This window comes from Macaca nemestrina, chromosome 11 (assembly GCF_043159975.1).
Source record: "Macaca nemestrina isolate mMacNem1 chromosome 11, mMacNem.hap1, whole genome shotgun sequence".
Lineage (NCBI taxonomy): Eukaryota > Metazoa > Chordata > Mammalia > Primates > Cercopithecidae > Macaca > Macaca nemestrina.
Window position 1 is genome coordinate 67,496,985 of NC_092135.1, and position 24,913 is coordinate 67,521,897.

General features: G+C 39.7%; 1 protein-coding gene across 2 annotated transcripts in view; it reads left to right on the top strand.

Moving 5' to 3' along the window:
* LOC105483277 (peptidylprolyl isomerase G) overlaps positions 1 to 24,913 on the top strand; it is a 57,805-nt gene that overhangs the window by 10,564 nt on the left and 22,328 nt on the right. For both annotated transcript variants that reach the window (XM_071072907.1, XM_071072908.1), the window contains exons 2-9: positions 8,768 to 8,820; positions 9,156 to 9,232; positions 9,320 to 9,394; positions 10,839 to 10,946; positions 11,900 to 11,944; positions 14,114 to 14,201; positions 21,129 to 21,158; positions 21,249 to 21,388. In XM_071072907.1, the coding sequence (XP_070929008.1) occupies positions 9,172 to 9,232; positions 9,320 to 9,394; positions 10,839 to 10,946; positions 11,900 to 11,944; positions 14,114 to 14,201; positions 21,129 to 21,158; positions 21,249 to 21,388 (547 nt within the window). In that variant the 5' untranslated portion in view covers positions 8,768 to 8,820; positions 9,156 to 9,171. The remainder of the gene's footprint in view (positions 1 to 8,767; positions 8,821 to 9,155; positions 9,233 to 9,319; positions 9,395 to 10,838; positions 10,947 to 11,899; positions 11,945 to 14,113; positions 14,202 to 21,128; positions 21,159 to 21,248; positions 21,389 to 24,913) is intronic.

The following is a 24,913-nucleotide window of genomic DNA, read 5'->3' on the forward strand; positions in this document are numbered from 1 at the left end:
ACTCTAATATGTGTGAAATTGGCATTTTATAGTCTAAATTGTTTACTAACTTGCTTTTTTCACTGGGTATGAATATTTTGTCATTCATGAACAATCTGATAGTTTTTCTTCTTCAGTTTTATTCTTTCTTTTTCTTTTTTTTTCCTTGAGACAGAGTCTCTGTCACCCAGGCTGGAGTACAGTGGCACAATCTCGTCTCACTGCAACCTCCACCTCTTGGGTTTAAGAGATTCTCCTGTCCTAGCCTCCCAAGTAACTGGGATTACAGGTGCGCATCACCACACCCAGCTAATTTTTTTGTATTTTTAGCGGAGACGGAGTTTCACCGTGTTGGGCTGGCTAGTCTTGAATTCCTGACCTCAAGTGGTGCCTTGGCCTCGCAAAGTGCTGGGATTACAGGCGTGAGCTACCATGCCCGGCAGTGTTGTGTTATGTTATGTTATGTTATGTTATGTTATGTTATTTTGAGACAGAGTCTCACTCTGTTGCCCAGGCTGGAGTCCGGTGGCGTAATCTCAGCTCACTACAATCTGCACCTCCTGGGTTCAAGTGATTCTCCTGCCTCAGCCTCCTGAGTAGCTGGGATTACAGGTGCCCACCACCTCATGCAGCTAATTTTTGTATTTTTAGTAGAGATGACGTTTGCCAGGTTGGCCAGGCTGTTCTGGAACACTTGACCTCAGGTGGTCCACCTGCCTCAGAGTGCTGGGATTATAGGCGTGAGCCACCGCATCTGGCCTATTCATTTTTATAGTAAGTTTTCTCAGTGTCTTAAAAGTTTCCCTTTTCTTAATTTTTAATTTTTGTGGGTACATAGTAGATATATTTATAGGTTACGTGAGATATTTTGATACAGGCACGCAATGTATAATGATCACATTAGACTGAATGGGGTATCTCCTCAAGCATTTATCCTTTTTGTTACAAACAATCCAATTATATTCTTTATTTTTAAATATACAATTAAATTACTTTTGACTATCGTGAGTCACCCTATTGTGCTAGCAAACACTAGGTTTTATTTATTCTTAACTATTTTTTTGCACCCATTAACCATCCTCACTTCCACCCCCCATTACCCTCTCAAGTGTCTAATAACCGTCTCTCTACTCTCTTATCTCCAAGAATTCCATTGTTTTTATTTTTAGCTCCCACAAATAAGTGAGAACATGTGAAGTTTGTCCTTCTGTACCTGGCTTATTTTACTTACTATAATGACCTTCCAGTTCCATCCATGTTGTTCCAGATGACAGGATCTTACTCTTTTTAATGGTTAAATAGTACTCCCTTGTGTATATGTATCACAGTTTTTTTGTTTTGTTTTTTGTTTTTGAGACCGAGTTTCGCTCTTGTTGCCCAGGCGTGATCTCCGCTCACTGCAACCTCCACCTCCTGGGTTCAAGCGATTCTCCTGCCTCAGCCTTACTGAGTAGCTGGGATTATAGGTATGCACCACTACGCCCAGCTAATTTTGTATTTTTAGTAGAGATGGGGTTTCTCCGTGTTCATCAGGCTGGTCTCGAACTCCCGACCTCAGATGATCCGCTCGCCTCGGCCTCTGAAAGTACTGGGATTACAGGCGTGAGCCACTGCACCAGGCCTTTGTGGTTTTTTTTTGTTTTTTTTTTTTTAGACGAAGTCTCACTCTTGCCCAGGCTGGAGTGCAGTGGCGCGATCTTGGCTCACTGCAACCTCTCTTTGCCCCCTGGGTTCCAGAAATTTTCCTGCCTCAGCCTCCCAGGTAGCTGGGATTACACGCACACGTCACCACGCCCTGCTAAATTTTGTATTTTTAGTAGAGACGGGGTTTCACCACGTTGGCCGGGCTGGTCTCAAACGCCCGACCTCAGATGATCCGCCCGCCTTGGCCTTCCAAAGTGCTGGGATTATAGGCATGAGGCTTCGCACCTGCCTGAAAATTCTCTTTTGAGTGGCCTGAACCCCCAGATCCCAGGGAAACCTTGGCCTTGGGGAAAAGCAGATGGTGCCAGAGGTAATGCCAGCAGAAATCTCACCTCACCTCCTTCAGGCTGCTCGGTGAGGCAGAAAAGCGGAGAACTTTCTTGTAACACTCAGCAGCCTGAAGGGCCTCACTCCGCATGAAACCTCAGGAAAATTGAAGACTTGAAGGCTCCAGGAGTCACCTAATGCAGCAATCGCCCAACAGTGTCTGCCTTTGGAACCACCCAACCAGCACTAATATCTCTTCTGGTCCATTTTTTTTCTTAGACGGAGTCTTACTTTTTCGCCCAGGCCCAGGCTGGAGTGCTGTGGCACAATCTCAACTCACTGCAATCTCTGCCTCCCGGGTTTAAGCGGTTCTCCTGCCTCAGCCTCCTGAGAGTAGCCCGGACTACAGGCATGCGCCATTATGCTCAGCTCGTTTTTGTATTTTTAGTAGAGACAGGATTTCACCATGTTGGCCAGGCTGGTCTTGAACTCCTGACCTCGGGTAATCTGCCCACCTCCGCCTCCCAAAGTGCTGAGATTACAGGTTTGAACCACCACACCCGGCCCACATATTCTTTATCTGGTAATCTGTTGATAGATACTTAAGTTACTTCCAAATCTTGGATATTATGAATAGTGCTGCAGTAAACATAGGAGTGAAGATATCTCCTGGATATACGATTTCCTTTCTTTTGAGTATATACCTAGCAGTGGGATATGTTATAATAATTTTTAATAGATAATATATTCATGTGGTATAAAATTGAAAACACGAGGTTATAAAGTGAAAAATCTTAGCCCTCTTTTCCAGTTACCCATTTTCTCTCTCCCTAGATGCCTTTTTGTTTAACAAACAAATACATACTTGTAAAATTTAATTTAATTTTGTTTTTGGAGACAGGGTCTCAGGCTGGAGTGCAGTGATACTACCATAGCTCACTGCAGCCTCAGAGTCCTGGGCTCAGAGTCCTTGCACCTGATCCTCCTGAGTAGCTAGGACTGCAGGTGCACGCCAGCATGCGTGGCCCCACTTTCGTTTTTCTGTCTTCTTTTTTTTTTTTTTTTTGAGGCAGTCTCACTCTGTCGCCCAGGCTGGAGTGCAGCGGTGCAATTTTGGCTCACACAACCTCCGCATCCTGAGTTCAAGCAATTCTTGTGCTTGAACCTCCCGAGTAGCTGGGACTACAGGCATGCGTGTGCCACCACCACACCTGGCTAATTATTTATATTTTTGGTAAAGACAGGATTTCGCCATGTTGGCCAGGCTGCTCTCAAACTCCTGATCTCAAGTGATCCACCTGCCTTGACCTCCCAAAGTGCTGGGATTACAGGCATGAGCCATCGCGCCCAACCGTTTCTTCTTTTAAAAATATACAAAGACAGTAATATCATACACACTTCTGTACCTTGCTTGTTTGTTTTAAATAGAAACAAAGTTCTCCCCATGTTTCCCAGGCTTGTGTTTCAATCCTCCTGCCTCAGCTTTCCTAAGTGCTGGGATTGTAAGCATGAGCCACCATGCCTGGGCAACTTTTCTTTTTTTTTTTTGGATACAGGATCCCACTCTGTTGCCCAGCCTGGAGTGCCATGGCATAATCTCATCTCACTGCAACCTCTGCATCCTGGGCCCAAATGATCCTCTTGCCTCAGCCTCCCAGGTAGCTGGGACTACAGGCACCATGCTTGGCTAATTTTTTTTTTTTTTTTTTTTTTTTTTTTTTTTTTTGAGACGGAGTCTCACGCTGTTGCCCAGGCTGGAGTGCAGTGGCGCGATCTCGGCTCACTGCAAGCTCCGCCTCCCGGGTTCCCGCCATTCTCCTGCCTCAGCCTCCTGAGTAGCTGGGACTACAGGCGCCCGCCACCGCGCCCGGCTAATTTTTTGTATTTTTAGTAGAGACGGGGTTTCACTGTGGTCTCGATCTCCTGACCTTGTGATCCGCCCGCCTCGGCCTCCCAAAGTGCTGGGATTACAGGCTTGAGCCACCGCGCCCGGCCTAATTTTTGTATTTTTTGTAGAGGCAGGATTTTGCCATGTTGCCCAGACTGGTCTCGAACTCCTGGACTCAAGCAATCCACCTGTCTCAGCCTTCTAAAGTGTGAGCCACTGCATCTGGCCTTTTTATTTTTCATTTAACAAAGTAAATTAACATTTACAGATTTTAGGAGATAGTTCTCCCTATCTTGGAGACAGCAGTACATAAACAGATTGCTCATTCTTTTTAATAGCTTTGTACATTCTACAGGTATACAATGGTATACCTGATTTATATTTATTAAATTAGTTTGTGTTATATATCACAAATTATATATACATTAAATTATAAATATTTATATTTATATAAATATAGGCTTATATTTATATAACTTATCTCTCCTTGATGGACATTTAGGTTTACAGCCTTTTACTACTACAAATTATGGTATATTGAATAACCTTGCACATATCTTATTTTGCAAATGTGTAAGGATGTACATAAAGTAAATTCCTAGAAGTGGAATTACCGAGTCAGAGAGTATTAAATGCGTTTGCAATATGGATGTTTGTTGTCAAATTGGCAATCAAGTAATTCAGTTTATCCCTTCACCAGCAATAACAATGAATATGGTCAACATTTTTTATTTTTGTCAATCCAACTGGTAAAAAAATGTTACCTTTGTAATTTTAATATGTAAGATTATGATTTTTCATAGATAGTATTTCATTTCATGGGGTATTTTTTAAGTAATTCTTACTACTGTACAATTACCTTTTTTCATGTGGCATTTAGCAATTTTTTTATGTTTTAAAAAGCTTATTTTCTTAGACAGTCCATACTTAACTATTGTGTTAGACATTTAAGTTGTTTGTGCTTACTGTTATTTTTAAAAAAAAAACCCAAGGACTATTTTATTTTAAATGGTTGCCTTTACAGATATTCCAGTACATAGAATTAGTAAAATGTTAAAAGGTACGATGAATATGAATATATTCAAGATTCTTGGTCTGTAATGCCAAGTTGCTTAACAAAACTGCTGGTGCCTTTTATGTTTTTTTGTTATTTCACTTTTTGTGAATTCTCTGCTCATATACTCTTAGGCGTCCTTTGAACTTTAATTTGATAGATGGACAGTGAAAGGTTTTTGTTGTCACAGTGACTGATATTTAATAGGGCAAGGGTTGCTTAAGGTTCTGCAGTGAGTTGGATAGCTCTATTCAATGAATCGCCCTAGTGCCCTCATTGCTAAGCACTGTTACACAGTAAGAAAATTAATATTCTCAGCAACTATGACAGTGTATTTTCCCCAATTTTTTTCTTTTTAATTTTACATAGACAAATAGAAATAATTTTTTTCGTAAGTTCAGATCTGTTTATCCCCATTATTTACTTCATTAGTGAATCTAAAAAGCTATTTAATATCCAGGGTTCAGGTAAATATTCGCAAGTACTTTTCTTAGTTTCTGTTTTGTGGGGGAGGTACCCATTTTGTGAGGGGGAAAAAAATATCTTTTTTTTTTTTTTTTTGAAACGGGGTCTCACTCTGTCACCCAGGCTGGAGTACAGTGGCTTAATCTTGGCTGACTGCAACCTCCGCCTCCCTGGCTCAAGTGATCCTCCCACCTGAGCGTCTCCAGTAGCTGGGACTACAGACGTGTGCCACCATGCCTGGCTGATTTTTGTATTTTCTGTGGAGACAGGGTTTTGCCATGTTGCCCAGGCTGGTCTCGAACTGCTGGACTTTAAGCAATCTGCCTGCGTTAGCCTCCCAAAGTGCTGGGATTACAGGTGTGAGCCACTGCTCCCAGCCTCCTGAGCTCTTTGAATGTTAAACAGCAGCACTAGTTGAGTACCTCTTATCCAAAATGCTTTGGACCATATTATTGCTGATTTCTGATTTTTTTCTGATTTTGGAATGTTTGCAATATACTTACCAGTTGAACCTTCCAATTCTGAAAATCCAAAATGTTCCAATGAGCATTTCCCTTGGGTGTCTTTTTGGCACTCAAAAAATTTCAGATTTGGGGTTTTCAGATTTAGGTTATCAATTTTAAGTTGAAAAACTAATACATGGACATATTCTTATTGCAAAAATTCAAACCTTATACATAAAGCTGAAGGCCCCCAGTGACTTCCATTCCTAGACTCAGTGCCTTTTGCAGAGATTCTGTGAGGAGTTTGGTATATATAGTATTCTCAAGATCTCTCTCTGTAGAAATAGGGTATTATTTTATGGTGTTAAAGGAAATACTTATGTGCAATTTACTTTTTTGTTTATTTTGAACTAAATAGTAGCTTTCTTGGCCTGTGTTACAATGGAACTGCCATATAGTATTAAATAGCATTTTATACCATAATTTGTTCAGTTTCTCTCCTATTGTAAGATATTTTGAGTGTTTCCGTTTTTTTGTTGTTACTACAATTTTGCATTCTCACTTATGCCTGTCCTCTCACATTTGTTCATTCATTTAATAAATACTGATTTCTTGTCATATGCCAAGCACTGTTTGAGCACTAAGAATTGAGAAGGGAGTAAGACTGAAAATTCAGGTTTATCACATCATGGAACTTGTATTCTAGTGAGAGAAGATGGATATAAAAATTGAATACCAATTAGCAAGAAATGCTTGGAAGAAAAAGCAGAATAAGAGGATGTAAAGTGTTAGGAGGATGAGAGCTCCTTTCTTGAATACAGTAGACTACGAATGGGTCTCTATGAGAAGGTGATTCCTGAGCAACAAGGGGGTGAACGATGTGAAGATGGTTTGAGAGCATTCCAGGTGGAGGGAACAGCAAATGTAAAGGACCTGATGAAAGAGTAGGCTATGGGATGTTGAGGGTGGGGAGTGGGGGATAACCCAGCAGGATACCAATGTAGCTGAAATAAAGTTGAGGAAAATATTAGAAGATGTTAGGAAATGAAGTTGAGGAAAATGCCTAGAGGTGAACAGGAGCTAAAATATTTAGAGCCATATAATTGAAATTACAGTAGCCACAAGCCACATGTGCTTTTTGAGCACTTGAAATGTGGCTAGTCTGAATTGAGATATGCTTCAAGGATAAAATATACAATGGATTTCCAAAGACTTGTACCAAAAAAAAAAATCTCAGTAACATTTTGTTTATTATATTCTGAAGTGGTAATAGTTTGGACATACTGGTTATTACCTGTATATCCATAACATTACTGTTTGGACATCACTAATCTGAAAATCTGAGGTCCAAAAATGGAAACTTTTTGAGCATCAGAATTGAAAATTTCACACATAAGTACTTAATACAAACTTTGTTTCAAGCACAAAATTATTTAAATTGTATAAAATTACACATATAATTCAGGCTATGTGCATAAGGTATGGTATGTTTGAAATATAAATGAATTTTGTGTTTAAACTGTGTCCCATCCCCGGGATATCTCATGTGTATGCAAATATTCCAAAATTCAAAAAAAAAAAATCTAAAACACTTCTGGTTCCAAGCATTTCCTCTAAAAGATATTCAATCTGTACATACTGAGTTAAATAAAATATATTACAATTAGACTGTTTTTATTTGTCAAAATGTGGCTACTGAAAAATTTTAATTTACCTGGGTGGCTCATGTTTTTATTGAGCAGTGCCAGTCTAGAGCCTTAAAATCCATGCTAAAACTTTTCAGATGAATGGTAAGACAGTTTTAGGCAGAGGAATGATATGATAAGATTTGTGTTTTAAAAGAATCATTCCACTCTGGCTATTTTGTGGAGAAGAGGCAGTGTAGAATTAGGAGTAAAATAAGAGAAACTACTTAGGAGGCTATTGGAGTAGCCTAGATAAGAAATGATAATGGTAAAGGTAATGAGAACTTTTGGGATAATTTTTTTTTTTTTTTTTTTTTTGAGACGGAGTCTTGCTCTGTCACCCAGGCTGGAGTGCAGTGGCCGGATCTCAGCTCACTGCAAGCTTCGCCTCCCGGGTTTACGCCATTCTCCTGCCTCAGCCTCCCGAGTAGCTGGGACTACAGGCGCCCGCCACCTCGCCCGGCTATTTTTTTTGTATTTTTTAGTAGAGACGGGGTTTCACCGTGTTAGCCGGGATCGTCTCTCGATCTCCTGACCTCGTGATCCGCCCGTCTCGGCCTCCCAAAGTGCTGGGATTACAGGCTTGAGCCACCGCGCCCGGCGGGATAATTTTTGAAGCTAGAGCCAAATTACCTTCCTAATGGTTTGGATAATGAGGTATGAGGGAAAGTAGAACCAAAGATGACCCCCAGTTTTTCAGCCTCAGCAGTTGGCTTGGGCAATGGTAATGTTTACTGAGTATTCAAGGGAATGGAGGTAGAAGAGTAAACAGTTTTGTCTTAGATATATTAATTATTTTTAATAAAGTAAATTTTATTGAAGTGTAACATGGCATACATAGCATATGAAACTGTCATTTTTAGAGTCCATAATTTTGGACACTATTTACACTTACTGCCTTTGTTTCTTCTACACTTTACCTTATCCTATCATCTTCCACCAAATATTACAATTCAGCTTTTTAAGTCCTTAAAATAAATCCCTTATCAAAATAATGTCTGTTAAATAATAGCTTTCTGTTATAGAAATAAAGCTGTTACACAGAATATCTCTGGTATTTTTTGTGTCTATACTAGCATATCAGTAAAGGCTGTTGCTCATAATCAGAAAGTACCCTCATATGTAAAATTGAATGTTGTGCTTTTACTCAAAATGTAAATCTACCACATATACTATTTAAAAATACCATACTGTCGTTAAAATACCCCACTTTTTCTTCTTGTGTGATTTTGCTTCTTAAAAATCTCATATTTTAATCAGAACTCTCATTTTTGTTTTCTAGGAGCACAGGGATCAGTTGTCCTTGGGTTTTTTGGGTCTTTTCTTCATTTGAAGGTAATCTGCTTATTGAATAAGTTCACTAATCATACAGAGTTAATACAATTTTCTGTTTGGGCTATTAATCTATATTCTGGTTGATAAATAGAAAGTTGATTACATAATAATGGTTAAGGCTTAACTTTCAAGTCTTTTCTAGTTGCTTCACAAAATGCAATCTAATCTCTAAAAAGAAAGCACTAATAATCCATGTGATTTACCTCATAGAAATAAATATCAAAATAAATTCAAACTGTATTTCTAATTTTGTTTCACAGAATTTTTTTTCCAGAAATTTGTGAAAGATCTTTGCTATTTTAGTCTGCTTGTCTGAAACTGTATTTTACTCATAGATTAAGTATTGGAGCCATGGGAATAAAGGTTCAACGTCCTCGATGTTTTTTTGACATTGCCATTAACAATCAACCTGGTAAGAATATTAGTTAACATTTATAAATGGGTGTTTAATATTTTAAATTAGTAAAGAAGTTTAAACCTAAACTACCTTCTTTTTCAGCTGGAAGAGTTGTCTTTGAATTATTTTCTGATGTGTGCCCCAAAACATGCGAGAACTTTCGTTGTCTTTGTACAGGTTTGTTCACATTTTCAACTGCCCTAATAGTAGTCTCAGTTGACTGTGGTTTGCTTTTTTTTTTTTTTCTTCTTTTTTTTAAGAGACAGGATCTTGCAACGTTGTCCAACTGGACTAGAACTCCTGGGCTCATCAATCCTTACACGTAAGCTTCCTCAGCTGGGATACAGGTGTGAGCTACCATACCTGGCATAGCTTGCTTTAATTTTTTATTTACCCTATTTTAGATTTCTCCATGCATATTACTTCTTTTCTGTTAACATGAAGATTACACAGCAGTGACTAGGGCATGAAAGTAATTCTTAGAAATATTATGACTGGGCATGGTGTGACTGGGCATGGTGGGTTACATCTGTAATCCCAGCACTTTGGGAGGCCGAGGTGGGTGGATCACTTGAGGTCAGGAGTTCAAGACAATCCTGGCTAACATGGTGAAACCCTGTCTCTACTAAAAATACAAAAAATTGGCCAGGCGTGGTGACTCGCCTATAATCCCAGCACTTTGGAAGGCCAAGGCAGGCAGATCACCTGATGTCAGGAGCTTGAGACCAGCCCGGCAAACATAGTGAAACCCCATCTCTACTCAAAATACAAAAATTAGCCAGGTGTGATAGTGGGTGTCTGTAATCCCAGCCACTCGGGAGGCTGAGGCAGAGAATCACATGATCCCTAGGTGGAGGTTGCAGTGAGCCGAGATCGCACCATTGCTCTCCAGCCTGGGCAACACGAATGAAACTCCATCTCAAAAAAATAAAATAAATACAAAAAATCAGCCGGGCATGGTGGTGTGTGCCTGTAATCCCAGCTACTCTGGAGGCTGAGGTGGGAGAATTGCCCAGGAGGCGGAGGTAGCAGTGAGCCAAGATCACTCCACTGCACTCCAGCCTGAGCAACAAGAGTGAGACCCTGTCTCAATTAAAAAAAATAGAGGCCGGGCGCGGTGGCTCATGCCTGTAATCCCAGCAGTTTGGGAGGCTGAGGTGGGCGGATCACTTGAGGTCAGGACTTTGAGACCACCCTGGCCAACGTGGTGAAATTCCGTCTCTACTAAAAAAAATGAGCTGGGTGTGGTGGCAGGCGCCTGTAATCCCAGCCACTCGGGAGGCTGAGGCAGGAGAATCACTTGAACCCAGGAGGCAGAGGTTGTAGTGAGCCAAGATAGTGCCACCACACTGTAGCCTAGGTGACAGAGCTAGACTCTGTCTCAAAAAAAACCAAAAACAAATATTAGTTTTAATGGTATATTATTTGAGATTGATTTCTACATTCTCCAGAAATACATGGGTGATTTTTTAAATGAATGTTTTAAAAAAATTCCTGAAAGGAATGAAAATATGATTTTTTTTAGTCTGTAAGGTTCAAGAGAGGCATATTTACATTTATTTTGCTTTCATACTCCTTTGATTTCCTTTCTATTAAATGTCCTAATTTTTTATCTCTATAGGTGAAAAGGGGACCGGGAAATCAACTCAGAAACCATTACATTATAAGAGTTGTCTCTTTCACAGAGTTGTCAAGGATTTTATGGTTCAAGGTGGTGACTTCAGTGAAGGTGAGACTTGGAAAAATCATGTATTATTTTCTGTTAAATATCACAGATCTCAAAGTTAGACAAGTCCCTAGAAGTTATAGTCCAATGTTCTTGTCACTCTCACTCCATTTAATCTTTGGTCAATTAGAAGTACTCATAGAAATATGTAAAAGAAGGAAGCTCATAGGCTGGACATAGTGGCTCATGCCTATAATCCCAGCACTTTAGGAGGCCAAGGCGGGCAAATCACGAGGTCAGTAGTTCAAGACCAGCCTGGACAACATGGTGAAACCCTGCCTTTACTAAAAATACAAAAATTTACCCGGCGTGATGGCGTGTGCCTGTAGTCCCAGCTACTCGGGAGGCTGAGGCAGGAACCCGAAAGGCAGAGGTTGCGGTGAGCCGAGATCGTGCCACTGAACTCCAGCCTGAGCGACAGAGCAAGACTCTGTCTCAAAAAAAAAAAAAAAAAAAAGAAAGCTTATAAAAAATAATTTTACCTTTGACACATGAATTAATTTCAGAAATAGGCTTCTGGATACAAAACAAAACACTGCATTCATCTCAGTAATCTGTCAAGTGTATGTGTTTGATTTTGTCACAAGTGGTAATCCTTACTACAATAACATTTTTACTTTTTTATTGTAAAAATATCAAAACTACTTTTAAAACATGTTGAAAAAATGTTAACCTGTTGCAAGACCTGCATAATCATAATTAGAATCTGAAAGTTCTTTTTTAAAATATATTTTAATAGTCTTTGTCACATTCTTACTATCATAGCATAGGGGAAAGAAAGAAATTTGGGATCTTGCATTATTGACATTAATATCTTTTATGATTTTCTGCTATCTTCAAATATTGTTAATTCAAAATTATTTAAAAATCTACTTTTTAAGAAGTATTTTGTTTAGGTATCACCTTTGAGGCACTTGTTATCTTGAGAGTTAAAAGAGTATGTTTTTCATTTTTAGGAAATGGACGAGGAGGGGAATCTATCTATGGAGGATTTTTTGAAGGTAAAAATGTTTACATTTATATTATGTTTTAAATGTTTTCTCTTTTATTCTATTTTATTCTCTATGGAATCAATAACATTATTCATTAAAGAGTATACTAATGTCTAGCTGCCTTCAACTAATCTGAAAGTTAATTTTCTGGTAAAAAATTGCTTTTTGTAGAGATGGGGTTTTTTCTTCTTAGGACATTTTTACAACATATGATTTGAAAGGGTTTCAATGATCTGTACTTAATTCTTTTTTTTTTTTTTTGAGACGGAGTCTGGCTCTGTCGCCCGGGCTGGAGTGCAGTGGCCGGATCTCAGCTCACTGCAAGCTCCGCCCCCCGGGTTTACGCCATTCTCCTGCCTCAGCCTCCCGAGTAGCTGGGACTACAGGCGCCCGCCGCCTCGCCCCGCTAGTTTTTTGTATTTTTTAGTAGAGACAGGGTTTCACCGTGTTCGCCAGGATGGTCTCGATCTCCTGACCTTGTGATCCGCCCGTCTCGGCCTCCCAAAGTGCTGGGATTACAGGCTTGAGCCACCGCGCCCGGCCGATCTGTACTTAATTCTTAGAATTTTAGTACTAGAATAGGAACTTCCATAGATCAATCTTAACTTTTATTATTATTATCATTATTATTATTATTTTTTTTGAGACGCAGTCTTGCTCTGTCGCCCAGGCTGGAGTGCAGTGGCCGGATCTCAGCTCACTGCAAGCTCTGCCTCCCGGGTTTACGACATTCTCCTGCTTCAGCCTCCCGAGTAGCTGGGACTACAGGCGCCTGCCACCTCACCCGGCTAGTTTTTTGTATTTTTTTTAGTAGAGACGGGGTTTCACCGTGTTAGCCAGGATGGTCTCGATCTCCTGACCTCGTGATCCGCCCGTCTCGGCCTCCCAAAGTGCTGGGATTACAGCCTTGAGCCACCGTGCTCGGCCATCTTAACTTTTATTAAAGGAGATTCAGCAATATTTCTTACTAACAACATCCAAATTTTTAGGTCATTTGTTCTATGAAAATTTTTAAAAATATCTTTGATACTCTAAAATTTAACTATAATCTTTTCCAAAAATTTAAGTTTTCTTGCTAGAATTTTTTTGTTGATGTGAAGACCATTTGGAAAACTATAAGCATATTTAATGTGGAAATAATTTGATATTTTTCATCTTTCAGTTTTGACATTTAGTGAAATTTTGTTTAAAATTCTACATGATTTGTTCTTAATATTCTAACCCAAGTTTGGAAAACAGGTTCCTCCCTTTGCTATGGCATAAGTGATGCTATGACAGAGGTTAAGTTAATGAATCCAGACTAAATAATACTCTGTGTGCCTCTATGTGCTCAGAAATGAAACCATTGAAATGTAAAAGAATCTAATCTGGACTCTCAGTTTTTTTTTTTAAGAGATGGGATCTCACTGTGTTGCCCAGGTTGGAGTGCAGTGGCTTTTCATGGGTGTGATCATAGTGCACTTTAGGTTCAAGCTCCTGAGCTCCAGTGATCGTCCTGCTTCAGCCTCCTGAGTAGCTTAGGACTACAGCCACATACCACTGTGCTCAACTGTTTAGATAGTTTCATTTTTTTATTTAAATAAAGTAGTGTTATCTTTTCCAAAAATGTGAAGGACAAATATAAATGGAAAGGAAGGGAATTGAGATAGTATTTGGGTTTTATAAGTAAAGAATAGGAAATCAATAATATTCGAATCTTACACAGATGAGAGGGGAGGCTGGGCTTGGTGGCTCACGCCTGTAATCCCAGCACTTTGGGAGGCCAAGGCGGGCGGATCACGAGGTCAGGAGATCGAGACCATCTAGCTAACATGGTGAAACCCCGTCTCTACTAAAAATACAAAAATTAGCCGGGTGTGATGGTGGGAACCTGTAGTCCCAGCTACTCAGAAGGCTGAGGCAGGAGAATGGCGTGAACCCGGGAGACGGAGCTTACAGTGAGCCGAGATTGCACCACTGCACTCTAGGCTGGGTGACAGAGTGAGACTCCATCTCAAAAAAAAAAAAAAGATGAGAGGGGAAATTGATTCATGTTTGATTCTCTTCTTTCATAACCCAACTTTGTCATCTAAGTTGTGTATGGCACTAAAGAATACATCAGATGTGAATAGAAGTGAAAATGAATTTTTTTTTGGCGGTTACACCTATAATGTAACTGAAAACTTTCCTTCTCTATAGACGAGAGTTTCGCTGTTAAACACAACAAAGAATTTCTCTTATCAATGGCCAACAGAGGGAAGGATACAAATGGTTCACAGTTTTTCATGTAAGTATTTATTATCTGATCATTTAAAACATCCCATTTTTGGGCCGGGCACGGTGACTCACGCCTGTAATCCCAGCACTTTGGGAGACTGAGGTGGGCGAATCACGAGGTCAGAAGATCAAGACCATCCTGGCTAAAACAGTGAAACCCCGTCTCTACTAAAAATATGAAAAAATTAGCTGGGCGTGGTGGCGGGTGCCTGTAGTTCCAGTTACTCGGGAGGCTGAGGCAGGAGAATGGCGTGAACCCGGGAGGCAGAGCTTGCAGTGAGCTGAGATCGCACCGCTGCACTCTGGCCTGGGTGACAGAGTGAGACTCCGACCCAAAAAAAAAAAAAAAAAAATCCCATTTTTGGTCTACCATTTCTCTGTGTGCCTGCCATTGATTACTAATAAATAGGAGAGGAATCTATAAGGGAGGGAGGGGGAACAAATAATTGATTTTTTTTGTTGTGTTTTTATGTTACTGTTTTTGAGACAAGGTCTTGCTCTGTCACCCAGGCGAGTGCAGTGGCGCAATCACGGCTCACCACAGCCTTGACCTCCCTGGCTCAAGGAATCCTCCCCACCTCAGGCTTCCGAGTAGATAGGACTACAGGTGTGTGCCACCACACCTAGCTAGTTGTTTTTTTGTGGAGAGACGGGGTCTCCCTGCGTTGCCCAGGCTGAAGACTCCAGGCTGGGATTACACACATGAGCTATGGCACCTAGACAGAATTGTTAAAGAGGGAAAATTGTTATAGAGGGGAAGTTAAATTGTTCTGCTAATGTTTTGAAATAATGGAGACTTGTCAAGAGAATACAGGAGCCAGGTTAAAGGTTTCCCACTAGCCAAATTAGGATAATTTGAGCATCAAAATAAGTAACAGTAATATCAGTTTATGGTCAAATAGGAACCAGGAGTCTACATTGATATAAATAAATGATTAAATAATGAGAGAGAAGGGAAGCTGTTCCCTTATTAGAATGTCAGCTAATAAATTTAGAAGGAATGATGGAGTTAGAAAAGTCACCATTTTGTAATCATCACAGTAATGACTGACTCAGGCAAGAATCTTCTATTGATGCTAAATTTAAAGGGGTGATTTCAGTGAGAAACTAGATGTTTACACAGAGTATTTCTCCATACATTACTTAATTACAAAGAATAAAATGCAGTCAGTTCTCACTGTTCATAGATTCTGTATTTGAGAATTCACCTTCTCGCTAAAATTTATTTGTAACCTCCAAATGCTAAGGATTTCCAGTTCCGACTACAAAAAAAAATTGTTACTAGGCCTGTTGTCAGTAATGCCTGTTTTTTTAATCCTGTCTTATGGGTACAGGTTTGCTGTCTTCAGTAGCCTTGAACTCTCTTGGTCTCTGAGGAATTTAATCTGTCAGCACCATGTGGATTATTCTGTTGTTTCTCTATTCCATACTTGTTAACTCTTCAACAGTGAGAAATCTGGCGCCTGATTATCTTCAACATTTCTGATCCTTATTGAATCTTAGAATGAACAACTGCCGTCCCATACTGCTGTAAATAAGGACCTACTAACTAGAGTTCACTATTTATGCTTTTTTTTGTTTTGAGACTGAGTGTAGGTAGTTAAACAGCAAGTTTTAAAGTGACTTAAATCAGTTCTTTTTTGGTTTGGTTTTTTTTTTTTGAGATGGAGTCTCGCTCTGTCACCCAGGCTGGAGTGCGGTGGCCGGATCTCAGCTCACTGCAAGCTCCGCCTCCCGGGTTTACGCCATTCTCCTGCCTCAGCCTCCCGAGTAGCTGGGACTACAGGCGCCCGCCACCTCGCCCAGCTAGTTTTTTGTATTTTTTAGTAGAGACGGGGTTTCACCGTGTTAGCCAGGATGGTCTCGATCTCCTGACCTCGTGATCCGCCCGTCTCGGCCTCCCAAAGTGCTGGGATTACAGGCGTGAGCCACCGCGCCCGGCCTTTGGTTTGGTTTTGTGATTCACTCAAAATGTGTTAGGTTTATTCCTTTCTGATTGTATTTCATTTTGTTCTCCTTCCTACCTTATTTTGATTTTTTTTTTCATTTTTTTAAGTTTATGAAATAGTAACATTTCCGAAGTCAAAACAAAAAGAATACTATGAAGTGTCTCTCTCACCCAGCCCTTCCACTTCATTCCCATTTCCTTGTTTTTTTCACCCCAGTTCCATCTATCCATGTTAATAACCAACCTAATTTCCAGTTTATCTTCCTGTATGTCCGTTTGTAAACATAAGCAAATACATGTATACATTTTCTCACTTTCCCTTCCTTATACTGTAGATGGCATACCGTGTATACTGTTTCACTCTTCACTTAACAGTATATCCTTGAAACACTCCATAACAGTTTATAGAGATCATTTTTATTCTTTTTTGCAGCTGCATAGTACTCTGTTGTTTGTGTATACCATAGTTTATTCAACCAATTGCACATAATGTGGATCTCTCTGATTTTCTTTTTAAACAAAACAATTTATGGCTGGGTGCAGTGGCTCACGCCTGTAATCCCATCACTTTGGGAAGCCGAGGCGGGTGGATCACTTGAGGTCAGGTGTTCGAGACCAGCCTGGCCAACATGGTGAAACCCTGTCTCTACTAAAATACAAAAATTAGCTGGGTGTGGTTGCAGGCACCTGTAATCCCAGCCACTTGGGAGGCTGAGGCAGGAAGGTAGAGGTTGCAGTGAGCCAGGGTTGTGCCACTACACTCCAGCCTGGGCTACAGAGCAAGACTCCGTCTCAGAAGCAAACAAATAAAACAACTTACAATTACCTCTTCATTGTAAAAAAAAAAAAAAAAAAAAAAAAAAAAAAAAAGAAAGAAAACAAAACACAGATAAGCCACACACACAAAAATCCCATCCCCAGAGCATCTTTCCATGCATTAAAAATGTTTATAGAGTGTTGCTCTATAATCAACTTTTGGCGATAATGTAAATCTCTGTACATCACTAAATATTAGCTTTTTAATGGCTACATGTTAATCTCTTGCTTGAATGTACTATGCATTATTAATCTTATTTTGGGACATTCAGTTTGTTTCCTGTTTTTTAAACTGCTCTAGTGAACATTGTTGTGCCTGCAGTTTTAATATTTAAGAAGTTTAATGAACTATTTACACATTTTTAAGGCTTTCCATATATATTGTTATGTTGACTTTTTTTTTTGAGACGCAGTTTCGCTCTTTTTGCCCAGGCTAGAGTGCAATGGCGCGATCTCCGCTCACCGCAACCTCCACCTCCCAGGTTCAAGCGATTCTCCTGCCTCAGTCTCTCGAGTAGCTAGGATTACAGGCATGCACCACCATGCCTGGCTAATTTTGTATTTTTAGTAGAGACGGGGCTTCTCCATGTTGGTCAGGCTGGTCTTGAACTCCCGACCTCAGGTGATCCACTTGCCTCAATCTCCCAAAGTGCTGGGACTACAGGTGTGAGCCACCGCGCCTGGCCTTGTTATGTTGATTTTCTTTCTTTTTTTTTTTTTTGAGACAGAGTCTCGCTCTGTTGCCCAGGCTGGAGTGCAATGGCCGGATCTCAGCTCACTGCAAGCTCTGCCTCCCGGGTCTACGCCATTCTCCTGCCTCAGCCTCCCGAGTAGCTGGGACTACAGGCGCCCGCCACCTCGCCCGGCTAGTTTTTTGTATTTTTTTAGTAGAGACGGTGTTTCACCGTGTTAGCCAGGTTGGTCTCGATCTCCTGACCTCGTGATCCGCCCATCTCGGCCTCCCAAAGTGCTGGGATTACAGGCTTGAGCCACCGCGCCCGGCGTTATGTTGATTTTCAAAAGAAAAGGATAGGCCGGGCCCGGTGGCTCAAGCCTGTAATCCCTGCACTTTGGGAGGCCGAGATGGGCGGATCACGAGGTCAGGAGATCGAGACCAACCTGGCTAACACGGTGAAACCCCGTCTCTACTAAAAAATACAAAAAACTAGCCGGGCGCGGTAGCGGGCACCTGTAGTCCCGGCTACTCGGGAGGCTGAGGCAGGAGAATGGTGTAAACCTGGGAGGCAGAGCTTGCAGTGAGCTGAGATCCGGCCACTGCACTCCAGCCTGGGCGACAGAGCGAGACTCCGTCTCAAAAAAAAAAAAAAAAAAAAAAAAGGAAAGGATAGTTTACTGTAGCACCAGTAGTATGTAAATGCTAATTTCACCACATTCTCAACACAGTATTATAATTTATTTTCCTCTTTTAAATAAAATCTTTCCTGTACTAACCAAAACTCTTATGTTAAGTTCATACAATCCTTCATATATATTCTCAGAATCTTCCCTCTAAATGTTGGTTTCTCCTCATATCTTCCTATTTCATAGGTATCCCTTCTTCTGTGTTCTGTTTTTTAAAGGAAATAACTTCAATTTTTAGAGAGCTTCAGTCTTAAAAAAATTTTTTTTGTGCTATAACATATAGAAGATTTGCCATTTTAACCATTTGTAAGTGTACAGTTCAGTCTTGTTTATAGTTATTTATTTTTTTGAGACAAAGTCTTGCTCTGTTGCCAAGCTAGAGTGCGGTGGCACAGTCATAGCTCACTGCAGCCTCAAACTCCTAGGCTCAAGTCATCCCACTGCCTCAGCCTCCCAAAGTGCTAGGATTATAGGTGTGAGCCACTGGGCGAGTCATGTGTATTAACAGTGTTGTACAACCATCAGCACTATTTCCAGAATTGTTTCATTGTTGCAGAGACTCCGTACCATTTCCCCTTTCCCCCCATCCCTGGTAACTTCTATGAATTTGCCTGTTCGACTATTTTATTTAAGTGGAATCCCACAATTTTTATCCTTTTGTATCTGGCTTGTTTCACTTAATGTTTCCAAGGTTTATTTATATTGTAGCATGTATCAGAACTCCATTTTTTTTTTGAGATGGAATCTTTCTCTGTTGCCCAGCCTAGAGTGCAGTGGTGCAATCTTGGCTCACTGCAAGCTCCACCTCCCGGGTTCATGCCATTCTGCCTCAGCCTTCCGAGTAGCTGGCACTATAGGCGCCCACCACTACGCCTGGCTAATTTTTGCATTTTTAGTAGAGATGGGATTTCACCTTGTTAACCAGGATGGTCTTGATCTCCTGACCTCATGATCCGCCCGCCTTGGCCTCCGAAAGTGCTGGGATTATAGGCATGAACCACTGCGCGTGGCCTGAACTCCTTTTTTTTTTTTTTTTTTTTTATGGCTGAGTAATACTCTGCTATATGTGTATACCATGTTTCTTGATTCATCTGTTAGTGGACATTTGACTTGTTTTCACATTTTGACTATTGTGAATACTGCTGCAGTGAGCATTGGCATTTGAGTTTCTTTTTTTTGGTTCTTTTGAACATATACCTAGGAGTGAATTGGTGGGTTATATGGTCATACTCCTTTTAGCTTTTTGAGAAACTTCCATACTGTTTTCCATAGTGGTTGCACCATTCTACATTCCAATTAGCAACGTACAGGAGTTTTTATTTTTCCACATCCTTGCCAGCACACTTATTTGCCACTCTGTGTGTATCTGTAAATTACCATGAAAGCACTACAAGCTGTAATTTTTTAATTTTGGAATTACAAATAAGTTTTAGTGAGCAGGCAGACTTGCAAATAAAGTTATCAGTGAAGTGGGGAACAACTGTGTCTAAATGCAAATCATATATATACATTGTGACTGTAACATGTTATATGAATACACATAGTGTACACCTAGGTTTTTACATTTCTAGGTGATTTTAGTGAGTTGAAGTGAGTATAGTGTTACAATGAGGAAACAATAGTAGGTCATTAATTTTATAGTTAGGTAAACCTAAAAATTCAGCTATAGGTTATACTTTTTTCAGTGGTATTGTACATGCTTTAATCAAATATTAGCATAAATTATGCTCCTTTTTTCAAATTTCTAATAGCTTTTTGATAAGGTTTTTTTAAAATAACAACTCTTATAAAATGCTAATCTTTAATTTTCATACCAGTGTTTTTAGTACGTATTTGAGTAGCAGCCTTCTTACCTACGTAGCTTTATGGTTGATGGTGGGGGGATGGGATTTTGAAAAAATAACTTCATGTGCCAAAAAATGCTTACTTTAATTTTTGTCCCAATTCTTAATCCAGATCTCTTGCAGGTAATTAAAGAACTTGTAAACACTCAGTTGGGCACAGTGACTCATACTTGTAATCCCAGCACTTTCAAAGGTCAAAGTGGGAGGATCGCTTGAACCCAGGTTTGAGACTAGCCTGGGCACCATAGTGAGACCTGTCTCTACAAAAAATAAAAAATTAGCCAGGCATGCTGGCATGCACCTATAGTCCCAGCTACTCAGGATGCTGAGGCAGAAGGATAGCTTGAGCCCAGAATGTTGAGGATGCAGTGAACCAAGGTTGTGCCAGTGCACTGCAGCCTGGACAACAGCCTGAGACCCTGTCTCTAAACCAAAAAAATAAAAACAAAAAAAACTTATAAACACGATATAAACCATTTCTGTTCAAGTCCAACAGTATATGTCTGAGGACCATAAGAATATAGTCTGTGCTTAACTGTTTAAAATGTTTTAAGGTTGAAAAGCATTATGGTTAAACTCATACACTGGTGGAATTGTTTCATAAATTTTGATATGTCTGCATAGTAGAACATTATACAATTATGACTATTCAGTAAGAACTCAAGTGCAAGAAACATGAATGGATAGAAATAACACTGAAATGTCTATTTTAGTTACATAAAAGTTTTCAGCAGTAAGTAGGTATTGCTTTTATAATTAGAACAAGTTTGGTAAATACATTATGTGGAAAGCATTTTGCCTTCTGTTCTCCTTAAGGTTGAGGTAATATGATTATATTAAGATAGCAGTTGATGTCTTTGTTTTCAGCTTTGTTTCCAATACAGTTATTTTCTTTTTCTTTTTAGAGATGCTAACTTTGTTTTTCTCTGACTTTGTTTTTATTCTTCTATCTGATGACTTCCAAAAGAACAACGAAACCAACTCCTCATTTAGATGGGTAAAGATTATTTTATTTATTTTACAACCTGTTTTAAATTAACCTTGAAATAAGAAGCTTTTATTTAATAATTTTTACTTGACACTTTAGGCATCATGTTGTTTTTGGACAAGTAATCTCTGGCCAAGAAGTTGTAAGAGAGATTGAAAACCAGAAAACAGATGCAGCTAGCAAACCGTTTGCGGAGGTACGGATACTCAGTTGTGGAGAGCTGATTCCCAAATCTAAAGGTAAAACAAAGTACATATTTCTAAGAATACTTACACATACAAAATAAGCAGAGACATTCTAAATAGTTGGCATGAAATTCATACTCAAGCTGATATAAAAATGAGGTTTTTGTTTTAAAATGTATTTCTGCACTTTTGTTTTTTACTTTTTTAAGTTGACAAAAATTGTATATACTTACTGTGAACAATATGGTGTTTTGAAATATGTATGCATTGTGGACTGGTTAAATTGAGCTAATTAACATATATTGCCTCACATAATTACCCCTTTTTGTGGTGAGAACTCTTAACATCTTAGCGGGGTTTTTTTTTTTTTTTGAGACAGTCTCACTCTGTCACCCAGGTTGGAGTGCAGTGGCATGATCTTGGCTCACTGCAACCTCCGCCTCCTGGATTCAAGCAATTCTCCTGCCTCAGCCTCCCAAGTAGCTGGGACTACAGGCGCCCGCCACCACACCCAGCTAACTTTTGTATTTTTAGTAGAGATGGGGTTTCACCATATTGGCCAGGCTGGTCTCGAACTCCTGACCTTGTGATCCGCCTGCCTCAGCCTCCCAAAGTGCTGGGATTACAGATGTGAGCCACTGCACCTGGCCAGTGATTTTCAGGAATACAGTACATTGTTATTAGTTGTAGTCATCATGTTATACAGTAGAATTCTTGAACTCATTCCTCTGAGCTAACTGAAATTTTATATCCTTTACCAGCATTTGTCCAACACATTCCCTTCTCTAATCCCATGAGAACCACTATTCTCTCTGCTTCTATGACTTCAACATTTTTAGATTCCACATGTAGATGAGATCATATGGTATTCGTCCTTTTGTGCCTGGCTTATTTCATATAACATAACTAACTTCCTCTGGGTTCATTCATGTTGCTCCAGATGACAGGCTGAATAGTATTCCATTGTGTATATAAACCACATTTTTAAAAAAATCCGTTCATCTATTGGTGGAAACAGGTTGATTCTGTATCTTAGCTATTGTGAATAATGCAGCAGTGAACATGAGAGTGCAGATATCTCTTCAACACACTGATCTCATTTCCTTTGGATATATATCCAGTAGTGGGATTTCTGGATCATGTGCAAGTTCTATTTTTAATTTTTTTTATTATTATTATACTTTAAGTTCTGGGATACATGTGCAGAACATGCCGGTTTATTACATAGGTATTCATGTGGCATGGTGGTTTGCTGAACCCCATCAGCCTGTCATCTACATTAGGTATTTCTCCTAATGCTATCCCTCCCCTAGACCCCCCACCCCCAGACATGCCCCAGTGTGTGATGTTCCTCTCCCTGTGTACATGTGTTCTCATTGTTCAACTTCCACTTTTGAGTGAGAACATGCAGTGTTTGGTTTTCTGTTCCCGTGTTAGTTTGCTGAGAATGATAGTTTCCAGCTTCATCCATGTCCCTGAAAAGGACATGAAGTCATCCTTTTTAATGGCTGCATAGTATTCCATGGTGTATATGTGCCACATTTTCCTTATCCTGTCTGTCATTGATGGGCATTTGGGTCTGTTACAAGTCTTTGCTATTTTGAATAATGCTGCAGTAAACATATGTGTGCATGTGTCTTTATAGAAGAATGATTTATAATCTTTTGGGTATATACCCAGTAATGGGATTGCTGTGCCAAATGGTATTTCTGGTTCTAGATCCTTGAGGAATTGCCACACTGTCTTCCACAATGGTTGAACTAATTTATGCTCCCACGAACAGTGTAATGGTGTTCCTGTTTCTCCACATCCTCTCCAGCATCTGTTGTTTCCTGACTGTTTAATGATCACCATTCTAACTGGCATGAGATGGTATCTCATTGTGGTTTTGATTTGCTTTTCTCTAATGACCAGTGATGATTAGCTTTTTTTTTTCCTGTTTGTTGGCCACATAAATGTCTTCTTTTGAGAAGTGTCTGTTGATATCCTTCACCTACTTTTTGATGGCGTTATTTGTTTTTTTTCTTGTAAGTTTGTTTAAGTTCTTTGTAGATTCTGGATATTAGCCCTTTGTCAGATGGATAGATAGCAAAAATGATCTCCCGTTCTATAGGTTGTCTGTTCACTCTGATGATAGCTTCTTTTGCTGTGCAGAAGCTCTTTAGTTTAATTAGATACCATTTGTCAATTTTGGCTTTTGTTGCCATCGTTTTTGGTGTTTTAGTCATGAAATCTTTGCCCATGCCTATATCCTGAATGGTATTGCCTAGGTTTTCTTCTAGGGTTTTTATGATTTTAGGTCTTATGTTTAAGTCTTTAATCTATCTCTTGAGTTAATTTTTGTATAAGGGGTAAGGAAGGGGTCCAGTTTCAGTTTTTTGCATATGGCTAGCCAGTTTTCCAAACACCGTTTACTAAATAGGAAATCCTTTTCCCATTGCTTGTTTTTGTCAGGTTTGTCAAAGATCAGATGGTTGTAGATGTGTGGCGTTATTTCCGAGGCCTCTGTTCTGTTTCATTGATTTATATATCCATTTTGGTAGCAGTACCATGCTGTTTTGGTTACTGTAGCCTTGCAGTATAGTTTGAAGTCAGGTAGCATGATGCCTCCAGCTTTGTTCCTTTTCCTTAGGATTGTCTTGGCTATACAGGCTCTTTTTTGGTTCCATATGAAATTTAAAGCAGTTTTTTTCTGATTCTATGAAGAAAGTCAATTGTAGCTTGATGGAGATAGCATTGAATCTATAAATTACTTTGGGCAGTATGGCCATTTTCATGATATTGATTCTTACTATCCATAAGCATGAAATATTTTTCCATTTTTGTCCTCTCTTATTTCCTTGAGCAGTGGTTTGTAGTTCTCCTTGAAGAGGTCCTTCACATTCCATGTAAGTTGTGTTCCTAGGTATTTTATTCTCTTTATAGCAATTGTGAATGGGAGTTCACTCATGATTTGGCTCTCTGTTTGTGTGTTATTGGTGTATAGGAATGCTTGTGATTTTTGCACATTGATTTTATATCCTGAGACTTTGCTGAAGTTGGTTATCAGCTTAAGGAGATTTTGGGCTGAGACGATGGGGTTTTCTAAATATACAATTATGTCATCTGCAAACAGACAGCTTGACTTCCTCTCTTCCTATTTGAATACCCTTTATTTCCTTCTCTTGCCTGATTATCCTGGCCAGAACTTTCAATACTACATTGAATAGGAGTGGTGAGAGAGGGCGTCCTTGTCTTGTGCCAGTTTTCAAAGGGAATGCTTCCAGCTTTTGTCCATTCAGCAGGATATTAGCTGTGGGTTTGTCATAAGTAGCTCTTATTATTTTGAGATATGTTTCATCAACACCTAGTTTATTGACAGTTTTTAGCATGAAGGGCTGTTGAATTTTATTGAAGGCCTTTTCTGCATCTATTGAGATAATCATGTGGTTTTAGTCATTGGTTCTGTTTATGTGATGGATTACATTTATTGATTTATGTATGTTGAACCATTCTTGCATCCCAGAGGTAAAGCTGACTTAATCGTGGTAGATAAGCTTTCTGATGTGCTGCTGGATTCGGTTTGCCAGTATTTTATTG